Genomic DNA, 26,561 nt, shown 5'->3' on the forward strand with positions numbered 1-26,561 from the left:
ATGTGATATATGACTGGCTGTTGTATGTAACATGCCAATTGCATGTGATATATGATTGGCTGTTGTATGTAACATGCCAATTACATGTGATATATGATTGGCTGTGGTATGTAACATATCAATTACATGTGATATATGAATGGCTGTGGTATGTAACATGCCAATTACATGTGATATATGATTGGCTTAAGTTTCATCAAGATATCTTCAGTGGTTCAAAAGGATACAAATCAAAGAACTGTTTGGCTTTTTTTTACCGTTACTTTTAACACAATACATACCATCTAGTCATGATATATATGTGGGCAAAATTTGGTTACATTATCTTTGGTTTAGAAGTTATACTCTAGTCATGAGTTCAAAAAGTAGCATTGTATTTTCTTTGCCGTAACTTTATCATTGAGATAGTGGGTTTGGCTCTAATATCAACACACTTTTACAAATGATATATAAATGGCTATGGTGTCACTCAAAACTGTTCGAAAGTTATCTGCCAGACAAAGATAAATATCACAGAAAAGCATTTTTTCTTGCCATGACCCTGAGATTGAGGCAAGCAGTATCACTATGATATGGGACACACCAACCAGTCGTGATATTCATCTGATCAGTGTTATGAAAATCTTTCCAACCACAACAAAATTATTACCTGGACAAGCAATGTTAACAGATGGACAATACCATAATATAATACCATTACCTATGCTAGCAACAAAGAATACAATGCTGACAATGCTATCAAAATGTGATCTGCAGGTGATATATAACCCCTACCATGCCTTATTTTGTGGAATATAACTAAAGAAAATGTGGCTGCCTAATCGCTCCTCAAAAGTGATTAATTTATTTTAGAGATATCATAAATATGGGATACATATTCAAGAAATTAAAAACAGATAAGACCTGTATAAATTAGTATGAAAGGTATGTATTTTGTCAAGAATGTCCACAGTTTCCTAATAAGCCTAGGGAGCTATCTCATTAAAAAGACAGAACTACACTGTATATCAGATTGCTTACTCATGTGACCAGTCATTCAGACTTCACTATGGCCACATAAACACAGAAGTTAAATGCTTTAATTATTCTTTTTCAGGATACCAGTCCAAACTAGACGTGTGAGTTTTTGCTTCCTCTGGAATGTGCTACTAAAATGGGCTTCACTGTCATTATAACTCTGAATTTAAAATGATACAAAACTGTCAACATCAAACAACATTGAAAATGGACAGACACACAATTTGGGAGATCATGGAACGGGTTAGGATTATAATTCATAACCTGCTGGGGAAATGAAACCAAGCCCTGAGTGAAGGTATCTATTGCCCAACACTTGCATCCATCTAATGGCACCTGGTCTACCCATTAGCCAAGCAAAGCCCTGAGTGAAGGTTTAATCTAGTCTACCTATCAGCCAAGCAAATTGCAAGCCCTGAGTGAAGATACAACCTGGTCTACCCATTAGCCAAGCAAATTGCAAGCCCTGAGTGAAGATACAACTTGGTCTATCCATTAACCAAATGAACTGCAAGTCCTGCACGAAGATACAACCTGGCCAATCCATGAGCCAAACAAACTGCAAATCCTAAGTAAAGGTTCAACCTAGTCTACCTATTTGCCAAGCAAACATCAAGTCCTGAATGAAGGTTCAACCTGGTCTACCCATTTGTCAAGCAAACATCAAGTCCTAAATGAAGGTTCAACCTGGTCTACCCATTAGCCAAGCAAACATCAAGTCCTAAATGAAAGTTCAACCTGGTCTACCCATTTGCCAAGCAAACATGTCCTAAATCAAGGTTCAACTGGTCTACCCATTACCCAAGCAAACATCAAGTCCTAAATCAAGGTTCAACCTGGTCTACCCATTAGCCAAGCAAACAAGTCCTAAATCAAGGTTCAACCTGGTCTACCCATTAGCCAAGCAAACATCAAGTCCTGAATAAAGGTTCAAACTGGTCTACCCATTTGTCAAGAAAACATCAAGTCCTAAATCAAGGTTCAACCTGGTCTACCTATTAGCCAAGCAAACATCAAGTCCTAAATGAAGGTTCAACCTGGTCTACCCATTTGTCAAGCAAACATCATGTCCTAAATCAAGGTTCAACCTGGTCTACCCATTACCCAAGCAAACATCAAGTCCTAAATGAAGATTCAACCTGGTCTACCCATTAGCCAAGCAAACATCAAGTCCTAAATGAAGGTTCAACCTGGTCTACCCATTAGCCAAGCAAACATCATGTCCTGAATGAAGGTTCAGCCTGGTCTACTCATTTGTCAAGCAAACACCAAGAAGGTACCTAAAGCTTGCATCATCTTTCAGTACCTTGCCTACTCCACTCTGGCAGAATGATGTTCAGTTGGATACAGACACAGATGTGTAGCTGATGCACTGTGCAGGGTTTGAAATGCATTGCAGCAAGGAGCAAATCTGCTACCTGTTTGTGATTTTACCACCTGGTGGAAAATCTGTTCAAATATTTCTACCAATAACTTTGAGAGAAAGAATTCCAGTGATACTTTTGCCTATAGGTAAGCCATGCTAAACAACCAAAAAATACCAGATTAGGTAACAGAAATTTGCTACCTGTTACATTTCTAATTCTAACCCGGCACTTACATGGCACACTGTCAGTTAACTTCCCTCTAAATGTACAATATACTGTCTGAAAGAAAACAGTCTTGCCCAAACAAGTCCCCCACCACCAAACTCATTCAAATGAAATTAGAAAACAACTTACCGCATACTTTTTGGTCAGATCATGTAGGACCAATTTAGTAGCCTCCATTGCAACTTTAGTTTGCGGGATGTATTTCATGTCTTTGGCATGTAACATGGCATACACACAGTTATAACAGTCTGATGGAGACATATAGTGACAGAATACACTGACTATGTTATACAGAAATGGGCAGTATGTAATATCTGGATTTGTTTGTTCTATTACATACATAACTTTTCTGACTATCAAAGAACCTTCTCGGTTTAAATGGAAGTCCGAAATATGATTTAAGTCCACAAATGAAGGAATATGGATTTCTCCTGAAGGTCCTGAAAAAGAAAGAAAATAAACTTTGGTGAAAGCTTAACTGTTAAGTAATATTCATATTTGACAATGTATTTAACTTTTTAACTACATTCACACAAAAATAGAGACAGCTAACCTGAAGCTTTTGTCCTTACACTAACGAGTTCATCAGCAGACTGATGTGATCTTTACCGACTGTCAACATTGCTGGATGGAATGGTGAGTAATGATAACAAGTAACAAGACTCTTGGAGTTGTGTTTGAAGTGTACATACTTTGTATATGATGGAAGATTCTACCTTCAGATACAAGCAGCTGCCATGGGTTCACCAGTTTCCCCTATAGTGTGTAATTTATATATGGAACACTGTGTTGTTAGCCCTCCCCACTGCTTCCCATCCTCCTTGTTGGTGGTACAGATAGGTTGAGGATAGACACACTAAGCAGAAGATAGAATATGTGATGGATTCACAGATCACATTAATAGCACTGATGAGGATATTAAATTCACCATCAAAAAGGAACGAAATGGCAGACTATCTTTTATGGCCACAAACTCTGTCAGAAACAATGATGGAACATTGAAATTTACAGTTTATCGTAAACCTAAACATACCGACCAGTACCTTGATTTTGACTCGCACCATCCATTAGACCAGAAAATTGGAGTGGTCAGAACATTAGATCACAGACCCAATGACCTCTGATCAAACAGATTTAAAACAAGAACTAGACCATGTCAATGCTGCCCTCGATAGGTGTCATTATCTGGAATGGGCAATTAAGGTTGCAACAGGCACTAGCTATTCTGAATGACATCTTATGTTATGTGTTTAGGCTCAAATAAACATTAACACAAGAAAGAGAGAGAACAACAGGCTTTGAAAAAATATAATACTTTCAACTTATTGTGGGGAAATGAACTTGTTAACCAGCAGACAAATAAACATAACATTATTATAAGTGGTCTCGGCCTTAGAGCAGGTATTAAGTCCACTCCCTAGCAGAGCCAGGTCTATCCTGGTACAATTGTATATAACTAATTTTACCGTTCTGTAGCTGAAGCGACCTGAATTAAGGACATGCCACTCCATTCATGAACTGGACTTGCTCTATATAACACTACCTGTGTTGTATGAAACACAATCAGACTGAGGCAGAACATTTTAATTTAGGTTTGGCTATGTGGGGTACAATGCCATTTTTTTCCTTCAGTACATGGCAGCCAGTAATGTGGTGGAGGAAGAACCTGAAAAGGCCCTGGGGAATAACCAACAACCCAAGGGAAGTACTGGCAAGCTTTCTCAAATACCCACACTTCTCAAGCTGAGACTCAGACCGATGTAGACAGGTGTGATGTGTGAGTGATTCTTAAGGGTAAGCCCCTCTGACCTCTGTGCCACAGAATTTTAGAAATTGTGTTTTTTTCTCTTCATAATCTCAAGATTTGCTCGAGATTAATACGTTTTGGGGTTTTCCCTGGGCAAGCCACATGACAATAGTACAAACAACAAAGGCTACAGCACCATATTTTATTGTGCTATATGTGACCTAGCACTAATGTTTTTAAGTATACATTAAATTTTTAATTGAGAACCATGATGCACAATATGTCCAGAGAAACTTTTCTAGAGAAAGTAGATGTTTGAAATACAACATTGTTTCTTTAAAGTGATTACAGTCTAGTAAAGAATCTGCTGGAACAGGATTCAAAGTTGGCACATAATGTTTCTCCTTGTTTCAAAGTTTCAAATGTATTGACTGAATCATTTCTTTATCTGCTTTAATTCATACAAGATTTGATTATTTGCTTTTAAATTTAACCCCAAATTTTATTTTACTTAATCCATCACAGTTCTAAGATCATTCTGGAATAAAAGATTTTGTCTGATTTGTGTGTGATTTGGGTTTTTTAACATAGCTTTAGCAATTTTTCAGTTGTAATGCTACGATGTCTGCAGTGTGGAAGTTTATAGTGATGTCTAGCACTGGGGCATCATGCCGCAGACATGTAGCATCATGTCCCATCCAGTCACATTATCCCGACACCAGGCCAACCAATCCTAACACTAACCTCTTATTGCTGAGTGCTAAGCGAGGCAGCTGTTAGTACCATCTTTGTAAGTCTTTGGTATGACTCGGTCAGGGATTGATCCCACAACCTCCCGCATCCAAGGCAGATGCTCTAACCACTAAGCCACCGGAGCACTCGAATAAAAGATTTCAAAATCAAATTAAGGATATACTCTTTTTAAATATGGGACTTGAACTGCAAAGCAAAAATAAGCCAAGACTGATTTAACGCTTTGAACAAGATTACTGAAATATACACATGCTGTGGTAAATATAATTATGGTACTTTTATGTACAAAAAAAACTTTCATTGGTCGGGTATGTGACCTTCTTTTGTACCTGAAATTAACAGTCATCCTCCTGGTTTTAAATGCAAGCCATCAACAAAATTTAGTCAATGCAGACAACCGATAACTCAAGTTATTTCACACAAACCTTTTCTCAGTGACCTTGACTTTGACAAATAAAACAAAATTGATAGATGCCTTTCTTGTCTTAAATGCAAATCATCCACGAGCTTGGTTATGGATTGTGGCATGCAACCAGAGTTATTCTGTGAAAACCATTTTATTCTTGAAGTCTTCTAGCTGCATATAACAATCACTGCTACTTTACTGCTATTTCACCTCTGTCTACATGGATTCTAGGCTCAGGCTAGGCCAATGTGGGTATGTGAGAAAGGCTGCCAGTAGCTTCTCATAGGTCAATATGGGTATGTAAGAAAGGCTGCCAGTAGCTTCCCATAGGTCAATGTGGGTATGTGAGAAAGGCTGCCAGTAGCTTCCCATAGGTCAATGTGGGTATGTGAGAAATGCTGCCAGTAGCTTCCCATAGGTCAATGTGGGTATGTGAGAAAGGCTGCCAGAAGCTTCCCATAGGTCAATGTGGGTATGTGAGAAAGGCTGCCAGTAGCTTTCCATAGGTCAATGTGGGTATGTGAGAAAGGCTGCCAGAAGCTTCCCATAGGTCAATGTGGGTATGTGAGAAAGGCTGCCAGAAGCTTCCCATAGGTCAATGTGGGTATGTGAGAAAGGCTGCCTGCAGCTTCCCATAGGTCAATGTGGGTATGTGAGAAAGGCTGTAGCTTCCCATAGGTCAATAGCTCTTCCAAGGGTTTTCACTGGTTCTTCCTCCAGCAGTTACTTTGGCCACCATGTATAAAGCTTATCAGGTACTGAAAAATGGTGTTAAACCCACAAGACCATAGCTACACAAGTAACATGAGCTTAACTTTATCACGGAAAATCGGTGAACCAACTATGAATAATGAGACCTGTATAGCAGTGGTTCACAAAGTACAGAACCACAAGGTAAGTCATCTCTTGTCTCAAGAACACAACTTCTTGTCATCACACAATATTACTACCATGTAGCAAACATGGATAATGCAAATAAAGTATCCCAAAGCACAGTTATAACGGTAAGGCAAAATAATATTAACTGAAGATTTAGAGGTGAAATAAGAAATTGCCCTCCATGAAAAAAGCAGGAATTTTTGTGCATTCTGTTAAGATTTTGCCCAACTTTTAAACAGAATTTAGTGCAAATTCCACATATCATGTGTCCTGCAGTAGACTCTGCATACACTTGTCAGAAGAGCCTTTGTTCATTGTTGTAAAAATTACACAAAATCAGGAGTGACCCCAGATGACCAAGTGGTCTTCAGTGCTCACCATTATTGATTACTCACAATCTGACCTCTCAAGTCTCAGCATGACCAACGTGGGCATGCAACAAATATAAACTTTGCAATTTAACAACTTTTGTTGTTCATTTTGTTGCTGTCAATACTGACAAGCTTAATACACTTGTACTGCTGTGTGGCATGCACATCAACAACTTTCAATACTAGGTGGGGTACTTTACAGTCAAGGTGATCTTGCTGATTCATCAACACACCTGTATTAGCAAATCAAGTCTAACCTAATATTCTAACAACTGTTTTAGAATACACACAATGTCATTATTTTTATCAATATATTCAAAAATGAAGTTTATATCCTTGCAACAGGTATGTTAAAAATTCTGAATCAAATGAATGACTCGTAAACAAATGAGTGACTTTATCTAAAACTAAACTGATGCAATAATAGCACTGGAGTATTTGCCCAACACACAAACAGACCATGTAAAAATACATATACAGTGAATTAATTATACATTACTAATTTGGGTTCCAAGTCAAAGGATGTTTCAATATCCAACCATCAGTTTCTGGGGAATGTTGTTGTTGTTGTTGTTGTAGGGTTTAACGCCATTTTTCAGCACACGATAGGCTATACATGGCGGCCAGTATTAATGGTGGAGGAAGAACCTGGGAAATCCACAGAAGGAACCACCGACCCTCAATAAGCTACTGGCAAGCTTTCTCACATACCCACATTAGCCGAACCCGAGACTCAAACCTATGCAGAAAGAAGTGAGATGGCAGTGATCCGTAACGGAGAGCGCTTTAGACCACCCAGCCACTTGGGGCCCCCTTTCTGGGGAATGATTTTCTCCATTAATCATTCCATCACTGAATGAGTCTAGATTAAAAGAGGTCTGAACATATCTCTCCAGATTAATGGTTTTGTTTCAGTGTAAAAGAAGAAATTAATCATTCTATTTTACACACTTGGCTATTTGGGCAGACAGGTGGACAGACAAACAACAGACCTGTACTAAGAATAAAATGAGGAACATGGTTTGGTGGATGGTTTGAGAAAAAAAGCCGCAGAAAAAAACAATCCACTTCAACTATTACAAGAATTAATCAAAAGCATGTATAACGAATTTTATGTTTAAATTTTCTTGAATAAACTCAAAATAGGTAAGGATATATTCAACTCCTATCTTGTTTTCTAAATAACCCCCATTTCTGGAATGAATCTTGAATTTCAGTTTAATATTTTTTTTTGACCAAGCTATTTTTTAAGGCATCCAATGATTAGCATTAAGGAGGATCATGTGTGATGGGTTTTGCATTATGATCCATGGATAACTTTCTTGGGGTTAGGGGCAACATTCCCTCTAAGCGAATGGTAGATGTGCGTACTATGCGCACTGCATTGTGCAAGCATTACGGTGACTTGAGTATCAATGTTGGATTGAATATTTGGTAATTTTGATCTGCTGCATGGAGAACAAATCAGCTGTGTGGGGATGCCTGAGCAACTGCGCAGCTTAGAGGGAATGTTGGTTAGGGGTGATTACTTGGGGGTGGGGCATGTAGGAGGAATTAGAATATGCAATATAATGCATTGGGATTTGTGATGGCCAGCCACAGTAGCTACACATCTTTCTTAAGATAGGATGATTAAATACATCAGGCAGAAAACATCTACAAATATTTACGAGTCCATATTTCTACTGCCATTTACAGCTCCACAAGAGTGTGGCCAGACCAATACTTCTGACATAATATAAAGTATGTTTGGTGAGCACTACTGCTGACCAACACATATAAAGGAAGTAAAATATATGCCATGAAATACCTGTACTGCAAGACTACATACAAGGACTGGTTTATACCAGTATTTATATAAAGCTTTCACTATATCAAATGACAATGATATATACTGCATTGTTATGGGATTTATGTACATGTCTTAGACAGAACCATGTGTCCAAGTGGAACTGAATGACAATCTGTTGTTTCATAGGGCATTACAAATCATCTCTATATACTATATATACTGTAACATAGTGACAGCTGATGAATTATATTGCCATTTAATGTTTTCCTGCTTCTGGCAAGTTTACACGACTAAATGGCTTTCTCACTGGTCTACATGCTTATGATGTCCTCAGTATGACATGGAAAGAGAGAGAGACAGACAGACAGACAGATATCACAGGCTGTGATTTACACTGATGAATTACACTGTCACTCAATTTTCTCCTGCCTCTGGCAAGTTTACGTCATTAAGTAAATGACCCTCTCCCAGGTCTCCTTGCTTGTCATGTCCTCCTTAGAGCTGGTTACCAAGAATAAGTTTGCACCATGATACACTTCAGTATTTCTGAATGTACTGTGATAGATAATGCAGTATACCACAATTATATTAGGTACCAACAATTTCATGTTAGGGGACAGGGACCTGACACTTTTTTTAATAATAAAAAATATAAAAAAATTGTCAATAGCTGGGAAAATATCATGTTCTAATATATAGCAGAAATAAAAGTATATTGTATTAATTACATTATTTGAATAAAATTAATTATCTTGTGATAAAAGAAAAGAAAATATTCCAGCTCAAAAAAATCTGGGACCCAACAGCCACCAAAATGACCCAATAGGAGATGACCTTGATATGTGTATGTTCATATATGTAGCTGTACAAGTTGTAAAGTAAAAACTGAGACAAAAGTGGTATGACTTAGCTTATACTATCATGGACAAGGCACTGGTCCACACTTGAGAGCTTGTTGATAAAAAGAAGTGTTTATACTGAAGCCTACAATGTATTAGCTACACTTTTGATGTAATAGACATCTAAACTTTGAATGGAATGCCAACACCTGGGCAAGGTATTTATCAGAGAGAAAGAGACAGTAAACAGCAAATGAGAAAATATTTACTGGGCTTGAGGAACTGCATAATATTCAAACAGAAAACAATTGCTCTCCTCAAAATCTTAGAATCATCCAGTTTTACAAAAAGCACGCACTTCACACAGTAACATATTATACCAGCATACTAGTAAATAACTAAACAATTACTTATTTTTCTAAACCCAAAATATTTTGAAAAGTTGCACTTGGCTTGTATATCTTTCACAATATACAATTTGGCCACCATGTTTACATACAAGACATGTATAATTTTTTTACGATTTTGTTGTCATGGAAACTAAAACCATGCTGTTACTATCATTACATTAGTATCAAGATTACTTCGGAAATTTCCATACATTCCATACGGATGAAAACTACCAAAGTCTCGGTACAGTGAAAAAGTACTGTGGTACAATTACCATCGGAAAAAATTACCCCAGTAAACCAGCACACATGTCATAATACCATGCACCTCTAGTCTTAATTATTTTGAGAGAGAGAGAAAGATACAGAGTGACAGAGGCGGAGAAAGACACAGAGTGACAGAGACAGAGAGAGACAAAGAGAGAAAGAAACAATGGTTTGCCATTGACTAGGACTTCAAAAGATGAATTGTGAAATCACTCAATGTTTTACTACCTCTGGCTAATGTTTGCCCCAGTAAATGACTTATCACACAGGTTTCCTTGGTTAATGACTGTTATCACACGTTTCCTTGGTTAAATGACTTATCACATTTTTCCTTGGTTATATAACTTATCACTCAGGTGTCCTTGGTTATAATGTTCTCCTAATCATTAAGAGAGAGAGAGAGAGAAAAAGGAGAAAGAGTGTGTCTGTGTGATTTGGATTTTAAACGAAGCTTTAACAATTTGTTAGTCATACATATCACTACGATGTCTGCAGTGTGGCAGTTTATATTGATGTCTTGCACTGTCACAGGCATCATGCTGCAGACATGTAGCATGATGTCCCCCAGAGTCACATTATCCTGACACCAGACCGACCAGTCCTAACACCAACATCTTAATGCTGAGTGCCTAGCAAGGTAGCTGTTAGTACCCTTTTGAGAGAGAGAGATAATAATAAAAATAATAATAATAACAATGAGGACTTTGTATAGCGCATAATCTTTAGAAGCTCTAAGCGTTTTACAACATTAGACAACACCTATAAGTTAAAAAAACAACATATAATATTATTACAAAAACAAACACCATGCAATTAGAAAAAACATTAAAAAATAAAAAACATGCTGAGAATATTTCAGGTAGAAAACATTATTAGGTCTTTAAGTTTGTTCTTGCTGTCAAAATAAGTGAGTTTTGAGAGCAGTCTTGAACGTGATCACTGTCTTTGTGTCTAAGTTCAATAGGCAATTCATTTCATGTTGCTGGGCCCTGGTATGCAAAGGAATGCTGTCCATATGACTTTGTTTTCATAGTGGGAATAATGAGTATACGATTGTCAGAAGAGGAGTGTTAAGTATCTTCCTGGTGTGTACACATGGGTGAGGTCGGATAGGTATGTTGGACTAGAGTCCGACAGTGAAACGTAGAACAGAGAACAAATTTTTTGTTTGATTCTGGATTGATTTGATAGCCAGTGTAGGGTACAGAGCAGCGAGGAGGTGTGCTCTGATCGTGATACTCTAAGTATGATCCGAGCAGCTGTGTTTTGAACTTTTTGAAGTTTCTGGAGTACATATTGAGATGAACCAGACAGAATTGAGTTCCAATAGTCCAGTCTTGAAAGTACTAATGAACACACAAGTGTTTTAGTGGTATCAACTGAAAGATATTTGTGAATGGAGCTGATGCGTCTCAGCTCAAGATATGCAGCCTTGCATATGTTCATGACATGTGGTGCAATGTGAGAGTGCTCTCCAGAGTAACACCTAGGTTTCGTACTGACTGTGTGAATTTAATGTTGGCATTGCTGATATTTATTGTTTGAGGTAAAGGATGTGAACGAGAAAGTCTTTGTGCTGTGATCAGAAAGGCCTCAGTTTTATCATCATTCATCTGCAGCTTGTTACATGTCATCCATGATTTCACATCAGAAATGCACCTCTCTACACCTTGGATGGTAGCATCAACTTCAGTTGGGTGGCTAGATTTGTATATTTGGGTGTCATCAGCGTACAATGGTGAGACACTGGATGATGATCTATGACACTTGAGAGCGACAGTGTACAGAATGAAGAGAACAGGTCCAAGAACAGACCCTTGTGGAACACCACAATATAGATCAACTGGGCTGGAGTGTATTCCATTCGCAGATACAATTCGTGTCCTGTTGACCAAGTAGGACTTGAACCACAGTAAGGCTGTATCATGAATGCCAAATACATGCTGGAGACGGTGAAGTAATATATCATTGTCTATAGTGTCAAATGCTTAAGACAAATCAAGGAGAGTGAGGACTGTAATCTTTCCACTATCTAATGCAGACAGAATGTCATTAACTACTTTCAGAAGAGTAGTTTCAGTACTGTTGCAAGGGCGATATGCAGATTGTACATTGCTAAAAAGACTGTTTGAATTTAGATGAGATACAAGCTGGGATAGAACAACCTTTTCTAAAAATTTGTATATGAATGGAAGATTAGAAACTGGGCGGTAGTTCTTTAAATCATTATGGTCTAGTGTTGGTTTTTTCAGCAGAGGCTTTACAATGGCAGTTTTGAAAAACTGATGGGAATTCCCCGGATGAGAGAGAGGTATTAATAACATCAGTTAGTGAAGGCAATACTGGATCAAAGCACTCAAGCAGCAGTGATGTTGGAATTGGATCAAGTTCACATGACTTTGGTGCACTCTTCATCAGCATTGTATGTACAAAATCCATAGAGACAGATAGAGATAGAGAAAACGTGGTTTGTTACTGGCAGCTCAATAGTAACTAATACATTTATTTCAACTGCCGTTTATATGCAGATGTTAAGTAAAATCACTCTTCTTTTGACCCATGGCATTAAATCCTTCAGAATGATCACCTTTTAGTATTAATCCACGTCAGAACGGAACACCTGTGTATCCATCAGTTATTGAACTGAACTTTTTATACCGCTGAAGCTTGCATGGAAGGCAGTATCACCCCAAGGTGAGTAACACTTTGAAAGTTTGAGTTTCTAGGGAAACAGTCCTTGTTTAATGGTCTCCACATATTACTCTTACCTTGGGGTAATGTTGCCTCCCACACGAGTCAGCAATTTAAATTTCAGTTCAATAACCAATAGATACACAGGTGTTCTGTTCTGACCAAGTAGATCTTGGCTTTTTTTTGTGTCTGACATATATTACCAGTAATGTCAGAAAAAAAGGTGAACTACTTGTTGGTCTAGGTACACAGTTTTAATGAAGTGTGTAGCAACTGAGAGTAGGTTTCTAATTCACGATCTTCTTGCATATTTATATTTTCTGTCTTGGAAATATGATCATTGTTGCTATTACTAGTTCAATGATACACTAAATGGAAATCTACCCGTGGAATAGCATCCTGACTGATAAACGAACCACAATGAATGGTAAGTGCACTAATTTTCATTTGCAACTGAATTAAAATGCTATATTCAGCTTGAGCAAATGGGTGTGTTTGACAAAGTCTGAAGAAAGTAGGTCTGAAATAACATTTCTGGTTGTTGCAGACTTTGCAGTAGCTCTTGAGAGAGTTTTGATCTTTTTAGCCAGTGATGTGTATTGCTGGTGTCGAGAACTCTTCCAACTAGCTCAACTTCATGTGCATGTCTCTCTAAAAATGTTTCGTGTGGTGTGTTAGCAAAGTCAGAGAGACCATAGGCTGCTTTATGAGTGCCGTTCTTTTCTATTATATATATGCTGATGTTGTTCCTTAATTTTATAACAACTCCATTAGGCACAGCAGTCAGACAACAAGGGTTTCTTCATTTTAAAAGTAGTTCCTAGCACACTGACACCAAGAATGAGACAACCAGACTCAGAGACTAAGAAAAGTAGGCTAGCAAATCAGGTAATTAATGTTAAATGGGTGAGAAATAGCCAATAATATGTTAAAAGTGCCTTTAAAACTAAAATAAACAAACGTGTTTCATACAGTTACAAATCCTGATGGTGTCCCGAATTTAGAAATTATGCTGTACTTTAATATGTTTTATAATAAGTAAATTAAACAACTTTTGTGTAATTTGCATGTATAAACATTAAATTCAGCATATAATATAAAATATGTATAAAATATAACTAAATGTAACAAAACTATATTAACTTTCTGTCCCAAAATGGGAATTAACAAAAAAGATTTGAAAAAATAAACAGTTTCAAAATTTGGATGAGCAAGTTTTAAAATAAAATTTGAACATAAAAATTCAAAAAAGTATTTAAAAACTTTGGGTTGCTGCTGTGAGTTTTAAATTCACAACATCTTCTTTGGCAGCTGGATTGCCTTGATCAAGGACGGAAGTGATGAAAAAGAGTTTTTGGATTCCACCACAAATTCTGAACTTGCTTCCTCTTGTTTTGCAAGCAGGACACAAAGAAAGGCAGAAAGAGATGTGGGTGTTTATATATAAGATAAAGTATGTCTTACAAATGTGACATAATGCATTTTCATTAATACTTTGTTATACACTAATTTATATGAATAATATTTCTGTTCATTTGATAACACACAAAATTGGCAAAGGGTTTGTTGCTAATATCATATTGTTATTCTTCCAATATATCAAAGCACCTAGCTAATGGTCAATGACCAGAAAGCATGATTCAGTAATGGACAATTTGCATTATAATCACTGAGGCCAGATTCCAATTTTCAGGAAGTTATATCAGGTGCAAATTCTTCAAACCATTATACAAAGCAGGCATATCTAATGTATAAGATGGTAATAATGAGTAACACTGACTCAAAGTAAGAAAGTCAGGTCATTCAAACTGGTGAACTTTCATTAAATGGATGGAGAACAGAAAAAGTGCTGACTGGCCAACCCAATTTATTTTTAGCATGAAATTGGAAACATTATTTTTTTTAGACCATAATGATCCATGCTTAACATGCTGACATATTACAAAGCAAGACAACATACAACATGCTGACATATTACAAAGCAAGACAACATACAGCATGCTGACATATTACAAAGCAAGACAACATACAACATGCTGACATATTACAAAGCAAAACATACAACATGCTGACATTACAAAGCAAGACAACATACAACATGCTGACATATTACAAAGCAAGACAACATACAACATGCTGACAATTACAAAGCAAGACAACATACAACATGCTGACATATTACAAAGCAAGACAACATACAACATGCTGACATATTACAAAGCAAGAGAACATACAACATGCTGACATTACAAAGCAAGACAACATACAACATGCCGACATATTACAAAGCAAGACAACATACAACATGCTGACAATTACAAAGCAAGACAACATACAACATGCTGACATATTACAAAGCAAGACAACATACAAAAAAAACATGCTGACATTACAAAGCAAGACATCATACAATATGCTGACATATTACAAAGCAAGACAACATACAACATGCTGACATATTACAAAGCAAGACAACATACAACATGCTGACATATTACAAAACAAGACAACATACAACATGCTGACATATTACAAAGCAAGACAACATACAACATGCTGACATATTACAAAACAAGACAACATACAACATGCTGACATATTACAAAGCAAGACAACATACAACATGCTGACATATTACAAAGCAAGACAACATACAACATGCTGACATATTACAAAGCAAGACAACATACAACATGCTGACATATTACAAAGCAAGACAACACACAACATGCTGACATATTACAAAGCAAGACAACATACAACATTCTGACATATTACAAAGCAAGAGAATATACAACAAAGGATGACAGCAGGATCAAATTGTACAAAAGTAAGGACAAGGTTGCAACCAGAACATGATGTGGTATAATTTCAATGTCGTAAAGAGCATAAAAAACAATGTCCTGTACAAACACTCTGAAAATTTAAGCCAAAGTAAAATGTTCTGTAACAGGTACTCTCAATTCATGATTTTTGTGGGGTATATATTTTCATTGATTTTGTGGATTGTGCAGACTACAAATCTCAAAAGTTAATGAACATTACATTCTTTTCTGTGCCAAATAGAGTCACATATTTAAGTGTAGACAGAAGTGTCACTTTTCACAAAACCAAGAAAATTAATACCCACAATGATTTTAAAAAACTGACAGTACATTCTTGAAAGCTTTAAACACTGAAGAATAAAACAGGCACAAAGAGTCTTTCTATAGCCATCCAAAGGTAGTGTGGACCAAAAAAAACAAGCTGAGACCTGGTTTTCAAGGTAACAATTTTAAAAACAAATGTATACAATACTAAAGGATAATTGCTGGTAACTCATTAATTTCAAAATTATGATTACTTTTACTACAACTTCATTTGTCCTTCATAGACTAGAGAGCCAAAGGCATGTCTCTCACAGTCTGGCTGAGGTGTATTAAAATGCACTGTATGCACATAATCTTCTTGTTGGTTTAGCGCATGCCATGCCATACACAGCGGCCAGTATAAATGGGGGAGGAAAAAACTGAAACCCTGGGTAAGAACCACTGACACATGGGAAGCTACTGGCAAGCTTTCTTATATACCCACATTCATCTTCGCTATCCAAGGTTCCGATGTATTAAACCTGTAACACCTTGGTAGATCTTTCAGATAGTTCGGTGCTTTGGGTCTGTGAATTTCCATTTGATGCTGTGGCATGCCACAGCAATCAAAATCAAGCTGTTTAAATTTGAGCAATGTTCCTAAAAGATCAAGACAAGTGGAGCACACATCTGGAATGGACTCGTAAATAAGCAATTTTCCACTACCGGTCAGTGTCTGTACAAATAGATCCTTTCCCTAAAACACAGCTGTAATGGCTTCTCCCTGGTATATAGTTATACTATCGATGTTAAACTTACAAAGTGTTGTTTTGAAGTCAACTGCCTCCACCATTTTCAGCCAACATACAATGCACCACTGTTGCAAGCTATTGGTTAGCTGGCACTACATACTAAGGGAGACAACTCATGAAATCTAATAGATGTCACTAGGACAAAGCTCTGAAATATCTCAACGCTCAACCAAGGTGTAGATAGGGTCAATACATCAGAACCTTGGCAAGTGAAGATGACCCACATCAGCCAAGCCCAAGACACCAGCTAACATGGATAGAGGTGAGATGACAGTTATCAGCAACCCGAGCATTTTAAACCACTTGGCCACCCCTATGCACATTATGTACAATAAAGTACATGAATTACACAATACAAGTATTATCACAGAATGGAGGAAATATAATATAACAGGTTAATACTGAAAAATAAAATACTTTAACAGGCTAAAGAAAGTGTTTTATATATCATGAAGCAAGCTTTTCTGTATAAAACACCATGTATGTGAGACTGTCCAATATTGTTTTGCTCTTTAAAACTGTTTAAATGTTTCAATTTGTGTTTTGGGATACTTAAATTTGTGTTTTGGGTTACTTAAATTTGTGTTTTGGGATACTTAAATTTGTGTTTTGGGTTACCTAAATTTGTGTTTTGGGATACTTAAACTTGTGTTTTAGGTTACTTAAATTTGTGTTTTGGGATACTTAACTAGTTTTTAGTAGAAGAGACCATGATAAAATTATAAACTTCTGAAGTAAAAGTATTCATATAATCTAATAGTAGGTTTATTTGAACTTTATAAAATACAGACTGATTTGTAGTAATTCACTCTACAGTTTTAAAAGTTAACCATTTCAGTTTTTCCAATACTGTTTCATTGGACATTGAATGTATTTCATCCAAGTATTCTAGCTACATTCCTAGGCAGGTGTTCAATGTGTTTTAAAAGATGTGATGAACAATGTCACCAAGTGTTAAAACAATAATTGAGATGCCAGGTAACATGTACTGATTGTAAAATGTAATTCGAGATTTTGGCATTAAGAAATACTTCTTTAAAAATGAAATAATCTAGAAATGTTGCTACATACAGAGTTTGTTTGTTTGTTAATTTCATGATGGAGTGTTGACCATATCAAGTTTATCAGGAGTGATACATTCACCATGTCACAAATCTCATCAGGAATCTCATAAGAATGGTTCTGTTGCATTCTCCTCTTCTTTATTCTGAATAGTGCCAATGATTCAAACCTTGTTTTCTTTTTTTTCTTTAGAATGTATGCACACAGCAATGTTGGGACACCAACAGGAAGAGCTTAACATATCAGAATTTAATTTACTCTCAATTTCATAATTATCTGCACTTAGCTTACGCAGTTGTTTCATTCATATATATCAAAATTAATGGAAAATTTTGCATTAGAGTTATTTTTAAATTGGTGGATATATTTTTTAATAACTGATAGTAACAGCTTCACGGTCAGTAAAACATATACAAGATACCTAAATAAGTATATACTCATTTGACAAAAAAATTAACAGAATCCCCATAATTTTGCATATGCTATGGATATATATCATTACTTGCAACATGTTTTAAGTTGTACAATGTACCTCGCTGGAGAATGGTCATTCAAATTTTGTTTATTATCAATGCTCCACACGCGCGCACATGTGTATGTGTGTGTGTGTACTGTGAACATAAATATGCATATAATTGAGGGCCACAAGAAGGCTTAGTCCCATGCAGTTAATTGTGTCACTCTCTTTAAATAGTCATCATTATTATTCATATTATTATTATTATTATCAGTAGTAGTAGTAGTAATAGTAGTAGTAGTATTAATATTTGTTACAACTATTGTAGTTCATATTGTAAATCTACATGTAGATGCGTCACATACATTCAACTGCAAACTGTTCAGACCTAGATCTGCCATTGCATAATGCAGTGGCAGATTCAAGACTATACAGTTCTACTGATTACTCCTCACAAACGGCATTATAAGATAGACCCTGATCTCCTGCTGCTTTATGCAACATCAAATCCCAGTCTGTGTGGTTTACAGTTGGACCTGACTTAGAAGCATATAAAATAAATGTATTTTTCTATGCATTAGTCTGCCAAAAACCACCCAATATACTTTACATATATGTAGTACACAAAATGGTGGATAGTGACTGTTCAGTAAATTTTGCAAATCTTGTTATATTTGCTGACAGTCTGAAATTACAACTTCTTCACCATAACATCACCTGTTACTTGGTATCATATTTCTCAGTCAGTAGTCATGATTTTAATCTCCCCAAAGCCTACCAGCAGCTTATTAACTTATGTAAAATTGACCATCCCTATTTGTAATATGGTTGGTTTTGTGCGGTTTAACAACATTTATCAGCACACAATAGATTGTGCATGGCAGCCAGAATACCTGGCAGAGGAAGAAACATTAAGGCAAATAAATGTTATGTTCATTGGGCTGGAAATCTCAAAGCTCTGATTTCCAAGTTATGATTCAGGCATTAAACTCTAGAGTAAGGATTGACCCAAGGTTAATGCCAGTTGCAGTACATTTTCAGGCCCAGTAACTATATATGGTCATTGGGTGTAAATCTAAATCCTGATGCTATGACCCAGGAGTCCCAGTCTGATGTAACACATGCGTCTTTGATCAAACATGTCAATTCCAAGACAGCTCAAGAGTTACTTCATCTTAATGTAAAATCACTCTTACCCCAACCACAACCCTTTAATGTAAATCACTCTTACCCCTACCACAACCCTTTAATGTAAAATCACTCTTACCCCTACCACAACCCTTTAATGTAAAATCACTCTTACCCCTACCACAACCATTTGTCCAACCACCTGCTGGACAAAATCAACATTCCAAGTACTGGCACAATTTTCACCCATAAGAATAACACTGACCCAAGTTTCATGTACAATATAGACACATATAAAATTGTGTGTACCAGATCACAATATCCCCACATAAATAATAGCAAGAGGTCCAAGCAGGCCAAAGATCACTCACCCGGCTGACATCTGCCTTATATGAGACACAAAAAGTCAAATTGAGGGCCTCATGGTAGATTAGTTCTTAGCTAATTGTGTTACCCTCTTTAAATAAGGTCATTATTATTATTATTAAGCTGCAAATTGCAAGAATCTAAACAACGACACATAGTTATTATGCATTTCTTCCACAATTTTCATAAGGAGCAAAGTCTCACACAAGCATCCCCCTCCTTCAACTCCAGCACCCACTGCTACTGTATGCTATAAGCTACAAACAAGAAACCTGCCAAAATTAACTCCTAAGATGTAAATGGTAAATCCTACAGTTTCAAATGGGATAGAACAGATCAGGTCCACAGGGATCAAAGGTCAAAAGTTTCCTAATTCTTCTGACATCAGTACACTGTAAATGACAGAGTGCAAATCTGCTCTATTATCAATTTTGCCCCTATTTTTTTTTTATACAAATGAATTCAATGAAAATGTTGTACCTTAATTTTCTTTCAATTAATCCAGCAATCTGAAACCTGAGGCAATTTTATTTTTTTCCCTGTCCTAAGACTTTTAAGTAACAATTCTACCTCAAAGCATGCTGTTTGACAGTCCGATCAATCAACAACAACCCCCAAATATGTGCTGATACTGATGTGTATGTGGGTCTGATGTCACCTGTTCATTAAATGTGCAATTCTACAGCATGAAAACCCTGTCCAGAACAAACCTGCATACAATTTAGACAAATATTGGTAATGGCAACAGCCATATCTAGCGCAGAAATCAAAATGGCTTCAGGACAGTTGTTGTTGTGATTTGGATTTTTAACGTAGCTTTAACAATTTTTCCAAGGCAGACGGTCTAATCACTAGACCACCGGAGCGGTCGGCTTCAGGACAGAGGGTTGTGCTATTCCACATGGATTTACCAGTCGCCAAACATAGCATTTGCTCTGGAAATATAATGTACATGTCACCAAAAGAACCCTTCAGCCAATGGTTACTCCACATCTGTGAGAAATACCATGTACAGTGATGGGTGCAGCCAAAATTTGCAGTTAATTTTTACCGTTTTAATGAACAGGTTACATCAGCCCCTAAACCGCCAATCAATATCATTATGGGTGAGGGGCTGATTTATCTAGCTGGATGAGGAAGAGCAAAGAAGGTACAGGTAATCTCAATTTTTCACACAGTAGTTAATTAATGCATCATTTATTCACAAAATCATACCTGATGAAATTAGACAGGAAAGTTGTAATTAAATGTTCTAATTTATCGTAAAGTTCTGCTCTGTTGAATGAAAATTTAAATGAATCCCTCAAAGTGACAGATGCTCTATTGGCCTAAGAGAATTCAAAATAAAACCATTTCTTCTTAACTGATGAGTGCTGAAACCATCTTTAACATTCTTAAGCATTAATACTAATTAATCATCATGGAAGCCACACTGGATGTAAGATCTTTAACATTCTTGAGCATTAATACTGTCAAATTAATCATCATGGAAGCCACACTGTATGTAAGATCTTTAACATTCTTGAGCATTAATACTAATTAATCATCATGGAAGCCACACTGGATGTAAGATCTTTAACATTCTTGAGCATTAATACTGTCAAATTAATCATCATGGAAGCCACACTGTATGTAAGATCTTTAACATTCTTGAGCATTAATACTAATTAATCATCATGGAAGCCACACTGGATGTAAGATCTTTAACATTCTTGAGCATTAATACTGTCAAATTAATCATCATGGAAGCCACACTGGATGTAAGATCTTTAACTTTCTTGAGCAAGGATACTGTCTAATTAATCATCATGGAAGCCACACTGGATGTAAGATCTTTAACATTCTTGAGCAAGGATACTGTCTAATTAATCATTGTGGAAGCCATACTGGATATAAGATCAGCCGTACTTTAATTTTGGACAACATTAGCCTTGCTGATGTGACTTTTCATTCTGGAGGAGAAGCAATAAAAAGATTTTCAAGATGGCTGCTGTGGTGGCCATACTAAACATCAGCTGGCACCATTTTTATTCAGGACTATCGGACATCATTAGAAATCTTTGGGTAAAAACCTCATGTCAATGTAACTTTCCATTCAAGAGTAGTGACCATAACAATTTCAAGATGGATCCTGCAATGGCCATACTAGAAATCAGATTGGCATCATTTTCTTTAACTGGCCAAATGAGACACCATAAGAAGTCTTTTGGTGAAAATCCCATGTTGATATGGCCATCAATTCAGAAGAAGTAGCAATAGAAGAAGTAGCAATAACATGATTTGTGTTGGCCACAATGTATATCCAAGTGGTACCATTTTCATTTAGGACCAACTTAAGACCATGGGATGAATATATCAACAAAGTTTCATGGCAATCCTTCAAGTAGTTTACAAGGAGTAGTGGGAAAAAAACCTTGTGCTAACTGATGAAAAGACAGATGACAAAAATGGACCATCCTATACATCTTTTAAGTATATTACCATTGACCATTTTAGAGCTAAAAATGGTAGGTAACAATTTTGTTTTTGATATCTAAATGACTGGATTAATTTGGATTAAAGTACACTGCCTGGCATTGTTTCTTATATGCATCTCACAGAAAAACTACAAACTCTGCATTTTCACTTTCTGAACTTCAGAGGTAAATCATTATAAAAATGAGCCAGTAACTATGTGCTGTCTGAGCTGAGGAAAAGGACTTCTTTTGAGTGCAGGGAAATTACACTGAAATAGCACTAATTACACCAAAATGAATGCATGATAAAGCACACCTTATATTAGGATAATAACTGAATAACAAGAGGAATAAATTAATACTATTACAAACTGGGGAAAGGATTTGTACAAAACAAGCAAGGTCTTATGGCATGTAATTTACCGTATATTTGTATGTGTGTGTGTGATTTCAATTTAGCTTTAATATTTTTCCAGTCATATCGCTATGATGTCTGCAGTGTGGCAGTTTATCGTGATGTCTAGAATGGGGCATCATGCCGCAGACATGTAGCATCATGTCTCAACATGGTACATTATCCTGACACCAGGCCGACCAGTCCTAACACTAACCTCTTAATGCTGAACACCAAGCAAGGCAACTGTTAGTACCATTTTTGTAAGTCTTTGGTATAACTCATCTGGGGTTGGAACCCATGACCTCCCGCATCCAAGGTGGATGCTCTAACCACTAAGGAGCAGTGTATATATTTGTGGGATCACTTGTTGGTGTACATTGCTATGATGATCTGACACGTTATCCTCAGTTCAAATATATTTTGTAAAATTCTAAATTAGATGGCTTTCATGTATCTATATTAGATGGCTTTCATGTATCTATAAATTATCAGTTCAAAACACTATTAAAGCTATCTGAAATGGGCTGCTTTATTTTTAGCAGCAAACAGATCTATGCTGTTCGATACTGGAAAGGATTTAACATTACTGTTGCGATTATTAACCTGAATATGACCCAGGGGTACCCACAAAATTATTATTGAGGGATCAAAGATGTAGTGGACAGCTAATAAGTTTAACAGATGTGGGCAAAAACATGTATAGTGGTAAAATTGGGGGTGGGGTGCCCCTCTTGCCCTTATGTGCAGGCACTCATGACATGACCTCACCCCACCCCTCCATTCCCATCAAATATTTGAAGAACCATACCTTGGCATTCATGTAATAACATCACAAGAAGTGCACAAGTAGAAAAAAGAAAACAGAAAACTTTATGAATATAGTCTATCAATTTAACATGTATAGGATGAAGTGATATGAAGAGCCAAGATGTAGACAGATAGTAACATACCACATACATAAATAAACCAAAAAATATACAAGTGGGTCCAATGTTTGCCACCCAAAAAAGGAAGACATAGCCTGTATGCACACAAGGAAGGACTAAAACAAACGTTTCTTGTTCTTTCTGTTTAGTTGTCCCTAGATATTAACCAGATGCACTATAATAATTTCAAAACATGTTTATTATTGTATTCTGTATCAATGAGAAGGGTGCCTGTGTTTAAGACATCAACAACTAAAGTATCTTGTTCACTGTGTACTTTTAGGTATATATTGTTATGGTTTGTAATTGATTCAAGTTGAAAATAGTAACATCACTGGGTCATGTAAGGTACACACACCATGTACTGGTTAAAGGCAGTTCCATGTTATTAATGTAGCATCTACTCTGGTAATATAGTGTATCCCCATACAAATTCTAATTATCAACCAAGGATGATAGTCGGGTGAAAGACACTAACTGAAAGAAGTAAACATGGCCACTTACAGTATACACACTGTCTTCATGCAGTTGTACATAATGTGTTTACCTAACTGTTACACCTGAATTTTGAACATCTAAAAAATATGTCCATCACAAGATGAAATTAATTCCTAAATGAATTTTTTAAAATAATATAGAAATGTATGTTTTGTTTATTATGGTAAATACTTCTTCTACCTCAGAATGTTTTATCCTTACCTATCAATTACAAAACAACCTCCCTTAAAAGTGCTTGTTATATTCTACTTGTATTAAGTACATACATGATTTGTCCCACCAACTTAAAAACAAACTACTTCACACTTCTGACTTTGATCTATCCATATGGAAAGCCACTGCTGCCACAAATATGATATTAATATAAAATAAGTAACTTTCAAATAAATCAAGAAAAGTTAAAGCAAGCAATGCTTGTAAAAAGAATACTGAAGTTCAGACAACAAGATCAATCCTCAAATAAAACAAATGAAAATCAAACGAAACAGACTGATGTCAAAAGAAACAAATACAAAAGAAACATACAAACATCAAATGAAACTGTATTTAAAACAATAAGAACAATGCTCAAATGAAACAAATGAGGCATAAATAGAACAAATATCAAAAGAAACAAAAATGTATTAAAGACAGAAGCAAATATCAAATGAAATAACAGTATTGATAATAATAATAATAATGAGGACTTTGTATAGCGCCTAATCTTTAGAAGCTCTAAGCGCTTTACAACATTAAACAACACCTATAAGATAAACAAACATATGATGATATGATTACAAAAACTAACACATGAAATTAGAAAACATTAAAAAAACATGCTGAGAATATTTAAGGTAGGAAACATTAGGTCTTTAAGTTTGTTCTTGCAGTCGAAATAAGTGAGTTTTGAGAGCCCTCTTGAATGTGATCACTGTGTCTCTGTGTCTAAGTTCAGTGGGCAATTCATTCCACATTGCTGGGCCCTAGTATGCAAAAGAACGCTGTCAATATGACTTTGTTTTCATAGTCAGAATAATGAGTATACGACTGTCAGAAGAGGAGCGTAAGTATCTTGCTGGTGTGTACACATGGGTGAGGTCGGATAGGTATGTTGGACTAGAGTCCGACAGTGAAACGTAGAACAGAGAACAAATTTTGTGTTTGATTCTGGATCAAATGGATAGCCAGTGTAGGGTACAGAGCAGCAGGGAGGTGTGCTCTGATACTCTGGTACTCCAAGCATGATCCAAACAGCTGTGTTTTGAACTTTTTGAAGTTTCTGGAGTACATATTGAGATGAACCAGCCAGAATTGAGTTACAATAGTCCAGTCTTGAAAGTACTAATGAACACACAAGTGTTTTAGTGGCATCAACTGTAAGATATTTGCGAACTGAGCTGATGCGTCTCAGCTCAAGATATGCAGCCTTGCATATGTTCATGACATGTTGGTGCAATGTGAGTGTACTGTCCAGAGTAACACCTAGGTTTCGTAATGATTGTGTGAATTTAATGTTGGTGCTGCTGATATTTATAGTTTGAGGTAAAGGATGTGAATGAGAAAGTCTTTGTGCTGTGATCAGAATGGCCTCAGTTTTATCATCATTCATCTCCAGCTTGTTACATGTCATCCATGATTTCACATCAGAAATGCACCTCTCTACACCTTGGATGGTAGCATCAACTTCAGTTGGGTGGCTAGATTTGTATATTTGGGTGTCATCAGCATACAATTGGTGAGACACTGGATGATGATCTATGACACTTGAGAGCGACTGAGTGTACAGAATGAAGAGAACAGGTCCAAGAAGATCAATACTCAAATAAAACAAATGAAGCATGAACAAAATAGACAAATGTCAAAGAAACAAACAAAATACACATGAAACAATCAAAAGTCAAAGAAAATAAATGGTATTTAAATAAAACAAAACTCCCACTGACTAAACTAACATAAAATGAAACAACATAACAAAAAAAGTAAAGAAACACACAACCCCCATGCAAAGACATTATTGACAAATAAAGGTATATCACATTTATTGAGCCAAGAGTGCCAAACATTTGAACATAGCACATCTGGTGAGACAAAATTATTTAACCAATGCTGTGTCAGGTTGTTAAAACAAAACAGCCAATCTGTTGTCACACTCCATGAACAGCAATACAGGGAAATTCAGGCAGTCGCCACGTATTCCAATGACTCCAGTGCCATTGACAACATTAAGATCCCAACTGAACTGACTTGGGCAACATCATCAACGTCAGCTACCACATCAACGGAATCATCAGCAAACACAGTTATTTCTAAGAGTTTCCAATGTAAGTAGGCTTAATAATGTTTGTAAAATGTTCATTTGCCATTTCTAATCAATTTGATTCATCAGAACCTCATAAAAGGTTTAAAATCTGGAATAATGTAGCAGGGTAAATGCCCCTCTTTGTGGGGGTGGGGAGACCTGTTATATGCTGAAATGGTGTTGGTGTGTCAACTATGTATATAATTTTGTAATAGACAATCTTTCCTTGATGTCAAAATGTTTAATTTGAAATATTTTTTCAAAAATAAAATTAGTTGATAATTTATAGAGTGGGAGTGAGGTATTTCTGATAATCTTATGAGTTACATCCTATTAATAAGGCAAAAATAAAAAATATATCATGCAGGTT

General features: G+C 36.3%; 1 protein-coding gene across 1 annotated transcript in view; it reads right to left on the bottom strand.

Moving 5' to 3' along the window:
- LOC149798526 (GTPase-activating protein skywalker-like) overlaps positions 1 to 26,561 on the bottom strand; it is a 153,544-nt gene that overhangs the window by 84,481 nt on the left and 42,502 nt on the right. Inside the window, exon 4 of the mRNA XM_089957337.1 lies at positions 2,739 to 3,049. Coding sequence (XP_089813463.1) covers positions 2,739 to 3,049 — 311 coding nt within the window. The remainder of the gene's footprint in view (positions 1 to 2,738; positions 3,050 to 26,561) is intronic.

The sequence above is a fragment of the Sinohyriopsis cumingii genome, chromosome 5, assembly GCF_028554795.1.
Source record: "Sinohyriopsis cumingii isolate HCF-2022 chromosome 5, ASM2855479v2, whole genome shotgun sequence".
Lineage (NCBI taxonomy): Eukaryota > Metazoa > Mollusca > Bivalvia > Unionida > Unionidae > Sinohyriopsis > Sinohyriopsis cumingii.